Consider the following 8,145-nt stretch of genomic DNA (forward strand, 5'->3'; position numbering starts at 1 on the left):
CCAGCCCGGGCCCGCCAAACAACAATGATGGCTGCAACCAAAAATGGCCGGTTGCATCATCATGGGCGCCTGTGATCCCAGGTACTTGGGAGGCGGAGGCAGGAGACTCGCTTGAGCCCAGGAGTTGGAGGTTGCTGTGAGCGTGATGCCATGGCACTGTACCCAGGGGGATAGCTTGAGGCTCCGTCTCACAAAAAAAAAATAAATAAATAAATAAATAAATAAATTTCAGCTCAGCAGGCACACTGACAGGTGCCTGTAGCCTCATCTACTGGAAAGGCTAAGGTAGGAGGATCACTTGAGGCCAGGAGTTCTAGGTTGCAATGTGCTGCAACTGAGCCTATGAAAAACCACTGTACTGCATTCTAGCTTGGGCAACAAAGTGAGATCTCATTTATTAAAAAAAAAAATTCAGCTCTGGCAACACTTCTTCTAGGAAGCTTTATCTGATTCCCCAGCTTGGGCTACATACTCAAATGCTTCTACAATATACCTGGTACATACCTTTTTTTACTGCACCTCACATTCTAGTCTAGAATACAGTGATAATCATAGTATAACTATCTATTCATGGGCTTCTGGAAGGCAGGATTGTGTATCACTAGGTTAGTCATACATTCTAGTATGCCTGGGACAGTTTTGGTCATACCTTTTTTCCCTCCTCAAAGTGTCCTGGATTAGATGACACAGTAAATGGTCACCATATCTACAACATTATCTACCTGATATTCTCAGTGGCTCCTGAAATGCTCTGAGTTTGAGCATAAAAACTGATTTCTGATAAATTTTACAAAAGTGAACACAAGGGAAATAGTCACTAAAGGGAAAGAAACACAACAGAAAAATAAGTTAACTGACAAAAACATAAACTCTCATGAGACTGCATATTTCTCATGCTATAATAACCACAATGCTCCCAATTTTCCCAATCAGAATATCAATAAAAACAAAACATTTAATCAACTCTTACTTTTCCAAAGAGCTAGTCATTTTTTTCAAATTTCTGTGGAATCGTAAGGCTTGAATATCTTGTGTCTCTATTTTGGGAGGTAGAAGTCCTTGAAGACCAAGCATTTGTCGTTCCCGTAAGGTAAATGCCATTCCCTAAAAAGAGAAATAAAAAGATTAAAAATTATTACTTACTGGGTAACAACAGCATTGTTCTTCAAAATGTAATTTAAATGCAAATTGGAGGAATGGATAAACAAAGCATGCTATATCCATACCATAGACTACTACTCATCCACTGCACTTCGCACCCACAGAGTGCTAAGAGCCACTGCACTTCACCCCCTCAGGGTGTAGAGCCACCACGCCCTCAGGGCACTACAGCCCCCCACCCTCAGGGCACTAGAGCCACCACGCCTCAGGGTGTAGAGCCCCACCCCCCCCACCCCCCGCACCCTCAGGGCAAAGAGCCAACACGCCCTCGGGGCACTAGAGCCCCCTGCACCCTCAGAGTGAAGAGACACCTCACCCTCAGGGCCCTACAGACACTGCACCCTCAGGGGTCTCATTCTTGTTCAGGCTCGTCTTAAACTCCCGAGCTCCAAGAATCCTCCTGCCTTGGCCTCCCATATTGCTAGAAGCCACTGTGCCTGGCCAACTCTTAAATTTTTTAATGCCCATACTCTTGATTCAAACAATTCAACTTCTAGGTAGCTATCTTAGAGAAATATTCATACATGAAATAAAGAGGCATATACAAAGAGATTAGTTGCTGTGTTGTTTCTAGTTCTCTTGGCTATTAGAAACTGAAAGCCCATCAATTATAATATAGTTAAGCATTCTATAGAATATCCATACCATGAATACCATAGAAATAGTTAACCATACAACTGTAAGCATGCAGTAGAAACTCCAAGACATATAACTAAATGAAAGTTGCAAATCAAAGCCCACTAGTAACTCCATTATGTTTAGAAAAGTCATATACAATTATACATTACACACAGATGCATGCACATGTTATAAATGAAGTTAACAAAATAATTGTCTGAAAGTACCTAAACGAACTCATAGCAGAGGCTGCCCTCCACTCTGAAAGAAGTAAGGCTAGGTAGAAGGGAAGGGGGATGGAAGAAATGATACTTAAGAAAAAATTAATCTATGCCATAAGAGAATCTTTTTCACCTTCTGGTATTCTGCTGTGGGGTACACTCTTTGCATCAAATCAACATCAGTAAAAACGTGGGGCTGATGACTTTGGAAAGTATTTTCCTCTGCAAAAGCAATAATTACACTGGCCAAATGTACTGGTTTCAGAATACTGGAAGGCCTGTAGCAATTCGGAATACCAAAGGCTTGTAGCAATTGCAAAGCACTTATGCAAGAAAAATGGCTAGAACTGAATAAAAACCAAACTCTGTGACACATTTTAACATCCCCAATCCATCTTCCTCTCTGGCTCTGTGGTAGCCTTGAAAACCAATAGCTCATAATCACTGTGACCATCAGCAGGCTGGAAGGCACTGGAGGGGGCAGAAGGGGCTACAGATTCTTCTAAAGCCCCATTCCCAGAGAAATGTCATTATTTGACCTATCTGGTGTTTCCCTAGAAGACTCCACTTGCAAAGCTGTTTTTATTTGATTGAATGTGGAGCTCACTCAGTACAAACAGTCTTTCCCTGAGAAGTGCTTGTTGAAAACAATCACAGTTATATTTAGTAGGGCAGCTGCTGAGGCAGTAGATTACAGTGAGGCAAACAACAGGGTAACCAAAAAGCTAAAAAAGAAAGGATAAGGAGTAAGAATGTCCATGGAGGTGGAGCTCTGACCAGCTTTGAAGTGGTATGGTGGTAGTGGAAATTGAGTAGGCCACCTGCATGAGCTGTGGACGTCAGGGAAAGGCTTGAGAAGGCCCTAAGCTCCCACCTTTGGCTGACTTTGAGGCTCTGTACAAAGCAGGCAGTGAAGGCTGTGTGCAATGGTAAATAGCCTGGCTGAGTGGGAGAGGGACACCCTAGTAAGCACATAGAGCTCCCGGACAAACAATGGGAAATGTACTGGTTCTATACATTTAAGTCTTTGTCTAATTATTCGCTGACCCCTAAACTAACCAAGCTGCGGCTTCAATAGGCACATAGAACAAGAATACAGATTTTATAAAGAATTAGTTCACAGAGATCACTAAATAAGCAAAAGCAGCAGCACTACAACAAATCTAAAAAGGAATGTGTATCGGATTTCCAGACTGCCACATTATTTAAAATGCCCAGTTCTCAACAAAAAATCATGAGATATGCAAAAAAGCAAGAACGTCTGGCTCATATGCACGTCCTTGAGAAAGCCCAGACATCCTTACTAGTCAAAGACTTAAATAAGAAACTTTATTTATTTATTTTTTTTTTTTTTGAGACAGAGCCTCAAGCTGTCCCCCTGGGTAGAGTGCCGTGGCATTACGGCTCACAGCAACCTCCAACTCCTGGGCTCAAGCGAGTCTCCTGCCTCCGCCTCCCAAGTAGCTGGGACCACAGGCGCCCGCCACAACGCCCGGCTATTTTTTGGTTGCAGCCATCATTGTTGTTTTGGCGGGTCCGGGCTGGGGATTCGAACCCGCCACCTTAGGTGTACGTGGCTGGCGCCTTAGCCGGTTGAGCTATAGGCGCCGAGCCAGAAACTTTATTTTTTGAGACAGAGTCTTACTCCATGCTCTGGACAGAGTACCACATGTCATAGCTCACAGCAACCTCAAACTTTTAGGCTTTAATAATCTTCTTGCCTCAGCCTCCAGAGTACACCACTATGCCCAGCTTAAATCAGGACCTTGAAATACATTCAAAGAACTAAAAGAGAGAATGATATTCTACCAATTAATAGAATATGAATGAAGATACAAAAATTATAAAAAGGAACCAAATAGAAACTTGGGGATTTAAAGTATAATAAATGAAATAAAAAATTCACTAAAGAGGCTCAACAACAGATTTGAACAAGTGGAAGAAAAAATATCAGTGAACTTAAAAATAGATCAACTGAGATTATCTACTCTAAGAAATGAAAAAAGAATGAAGAGGTATGCCCAGAGACTCAGAGAACTATGAGACACTACCAGCAAGTGTGCCAACGTATGTGTAACAGTCCCAGGCAAAGAGAGAAAGAGGCAGGGCAGCGCCTGTGGCTCAAAGGAGTAGGGCACTGGCCCCATATGCTGGAGGTGGCGGGTTCAAACCCAGCCCTGGCCAAAAAAAAAAAAAAGAGAGAGAGAGAAAGAGGCAGAAGAACATTTGAAGAAATAATGCCCCTTAATTTCCAAATATTATGAGAAAAATTATTTTATACATCCAAGAATCTCAACAACTCTAAGTACGATAAACTCAAACAGATATACACCTAGACACATCATAATCAAACTGTCAAAAGGCAAAGAGAGAAACCTGAAAGTAGAGAGAAATGACTTATCACATACAAGGAATCCTCAATAGGACTAATAGCTAATTTTTTATCAGAAACCATACAGGCCAGAAGGCAGTGAAATGACATTAAAAAGTGCTGAAATGCAGTGGAATGACATATTAAAAAGTGCTGAAATGCTGGGTGCAGTGGCTCATACCTGTAATCCTAGTACTCTGGGAGGCTGAGGTGGTAGATTACCTGAGCTCAGGAGTTAGAGACCAGCCTGAGCAAGAGCAAGACTCTGTCTCAAAAAATTAGCTGGGAATTGTGGCTGATGCCTGCAGTCACAGCTACTTGGGAGGCTGCGGCAGGAGGATCCCTTGAGCTCATGAGTTTTGAGGTTACGTGAGCTGTGACACTACGGTACTCTACCAAGGGCAACAAAATGAGACTCTGCCTCAAAAAAAAAAAAAAAAAAAGGCGCTGAAAGAAAAAAACTGTCAACTAAGAATTTCTATATCCCACAAAACTATCCTTCAAAAAATGAAGGGAATATGGATGGCACCCGTGGCTCAAAGGAGTAGGGCACCGGGCCCATATGCTGGAGGTGGTGGGTTCAAACCCGGCCCCAGCCAAAAACTGCAAAAAAAAAAAAAAAATGAAGGGAATAACAATTCATATTTATATAGAAGGTATTTTACAGTGTTAAAGTATCTTTACACTTTTTTCTACACAGCAATCTAAACTAAGAAATTGGGGTCTATGTTAGTCTGTTCAGGGTGCTGTAACAAAATGCCACAAACTGGATGGCTCATAAACAATAAACATTTATTCATCACAGTTGTGAAAGCTGGTTAGTCTAAGATAAAGAGTCAGTAGATTCAGGGTCTTGTGAGAGTCTGTTCCTCACAGGAGAAGACTTCTCACTATATCTTCTCAGGGTGGAAGGAACAAGGTAACTAATGGGGCCTCTTTTATAAATAAAGGCAATATTCCCATGCATAGCCCAAATAAATTAATCATGTCCCCAAAGGCTTCCAACCCCTAATACTATCACTTGGAGGGTAGGATTTCTACTAATGAATTTTTGGGGGATATAAACATTCAGGTCATAGGTGGGTCTAAACATATATCAACACTCAAGATTATAAAGCCAATGGGTGAGGGAGTTAAGATGGGACTCTCATCAGCCTTTGTGATTCCAAATCTATCTACTACACTATTATGCAGCCATATAATATAAGGATTATCAAACATTATGGAGATAAATTTATAATGTACCTTTTCCAATGGTGAAATGCTTTATAAAATTAAGTACTGCAATCTCAAAGGTAAGAGACTCATGACAAAGTAAAAACAGATGATACACTGGAATAGCAGGAATATTATTTTAAAGTTAGCCAAAAGGGCATGGGGAAAAAGAAGAAATCCAATCTTAGACGTGCATGGCCCTTTTAACTCTTTCAAAATGCTATTACCTACTTAGCTACATGAGAAAACAGAGGCCTAGAGAGGTTAAATCATTTGCTAGAGTTTCTTGCTAATAATGGCAAAGCTCAAATTAACACCTAAACTCCAGCTCGTAACCTAGCATAATGACATCCAACCTTTTAAAGTATAAGAATTAGTTTTAAATTTTCATAAAGAATTTCTTATTCATACCTGAATAGACAAATCTATAGAAAAAGAAGTTGCTAGAAGCTAGGAGGGCAGTGGAAGAGGGAAATGGGGAGTGTCTGCTTAATGGGTATTAGGTTTTCATTTGGGATAATGGAAAACTTCTAGAAGTAGATAGCGGTGATGGCACAAAAGTGAAGGTACTTAATCTCATTGAATTGTAAAGGTTTAAATGACTGCAAATTTTACATTTATTTTACCACTAAAAAAGTTTTATAAACATAATAACAGGAATGCTTTTAGTAGACCCTGATTATAGATACACAGTTGAAAAGATTCAGAATTCAGTACTGCCTTAAATTGCTAATTAATCATAATAGCAATGTGCTCTTAAAAATATACATACATGAAAAATTATTAATTCAGTCTACAATGTCTGAATCAATTTTTTCAAACTTGATTTAATATTTCTTAAATCTCCGAGAAGTTCATAACCCACCAATTGGTTTATGTTTTTTCTTCAACAAAAACAAACTCTTCCTCATGCTTAAGGGATTTCCAGAAGTGGTCCTCCAAAGATACAACTGTACAGATGTTACTCAATCTCAGAGACTGCAGAAGTACAGAGTGTGAGATTTTTTTCTTTATAGAAGTACTGTTATGCATAGACTATCCTTCCTCTTGAAAGTTGTTTGCCATTCAACAGTTTCTCATAAACCCTAAGTCCCAGAGGAGGTATTAAATAAATAATTTTTATAAGGATAAAAAATAACATAAAACCAACATAATTATCAAATGTCTACTATATCCAGGGCACTGTAAATTAGACAAAGAAATACTTTAATGGTCCCTGCCCAAAAGGAACCTCAAATATAGATAAGATGATATAAATTCATTAACTTATAATTACCACCAATGATTTCAGTAATAGCTTCAGACAAGAAAGAATCAGAAAGCAACATATATTGCTTACTTACCAAAGAAACAGGGAAGATAAAAACTGCTATTAGGTTTCAGGGAAGGGAGCAATCACTTAAGTCTATAGTATGTGCACTCGGTGCCCGTAGCTCAGCAGCTCGAGCACCAGCCGCATACACCGGAGCTGGTGGGTTTGAACACAGCCCAGGCCTGCCAAACAGTGACAACTACAACCAAAAAATAGCCAGGTACTGTGGCAGGCACCTGTAGTCCCAGCTACTAGGGAGGCTGAGGCAAGAAAATCGCTTAAGCCCAAGAGTTGGAGGTTGCTGTGAGCTGTGACTCCATGACACTCTCTCTATTGAGCAACACAGTGAAACTCTGTCCACCTCCTCCTCCCTCCCAAAAAAGTCTATAGTCGGTGAAAAGGCTCTACAATAGAACTGGATTTCAAATAAGTTGCGTTTTGAAGCGCAAACAAGATTTGAGGAAATTAGGCAAAAACAAGAGTGGATTAAAATATCCTTCATTAAGCTTCATTTAATTCACTGCTTGTTGAATTCTCAATCTGTGGCAATGGTCAAATTTCGCCTTGTAGGTATGACACCCCTAAAAACTTACCATATTATTTAATTACTTATTTTCCCCAACAGCAAGAAATAAATGGGACTCATAAATTCTGAATGACTGGGTTTTTTGTTTCTTTTTTTGAGACACAGCCTCAAGTTCTTGCCCTGGGTAGGGTGCTGTGGCATCACAGCTCACAGCAACCTCCAACTCCTGGGCTCAAGTGATTCTCCTGCCTCTGCCTCCCAAGTAGCTGGGACCACAAACACCCGCCATAATGCCCAGCTATTTTTTGGTTGCAGCTGTCATTGTTGTTTGGCAGCCCGGGTTGGATTTGAACCCACCAGCTCAGGTTTATGTGGCTGGCGCCTTAGCCACTTGAGCCACAGGCGCCGAGCTTTTTCTTTTCTTTTTCTCTTTTTCTAATTTTGCACACAAAATTATTTGTGTGCAACAGTTTGTGTCCAAAAAGCTGGGTGGAAGTAGGATGCAGTAAACTTCAAACAAAGGTTCATTTCTCAATTTTGACTACAGGCCTAACTGTGAGATCTTATCTGGCTAACGGTAAGATCTTATTTGAGGCTTGGCGCCTGTGGCTCAAGCGGCTAAGGCGCCAGACACATACACCTAAGGTGGCGGGTTTGAATCCCCAGCCCGGCCCGCCAAACAACAATGATGGCTGCAACCAAAAAATGGCCAGGCGTTGTG

General features: G+C 40.7%; 1 protein-coding gene across 1 annotated transcript in view; it reads right to left on the minus strand.

Annotated features, from left to right (window-relative positions):
• The window catches only part of ME2 (malic enzyme 2), a 75,681-nt gene that overhangs the window by 48,319 nt on the left and 19,217 nt on the right, over positions 1-8,145 (minus strand). Inside the window, exon 3 of the mRNA XM_003784702.2 lies at positions 971-1,104. Coding sequence (XP_003784750.1) covers positions 971-1,104 — 134 coding nt within the window. The remainder of the gene's footprint in view (positions 1-970; positions 1,105-8,145) is intronic.

The sequence above is a fragment of the Otolemur garnettii genome, unplaced genomic scaffold (genome assembly GCF_000181295.1).
Source record: "Otolemur garnettii isolate 467f Iridium unplaced genomic scaffold, OtoGar3 scaffold00012, whole genome shotgun sequence".
Lineage (NCBI taxonomy): Eukaryota > Metazoa > Chordata > Mammalia > Primates > Galagidae > Otolemur > Otolemur garnettii.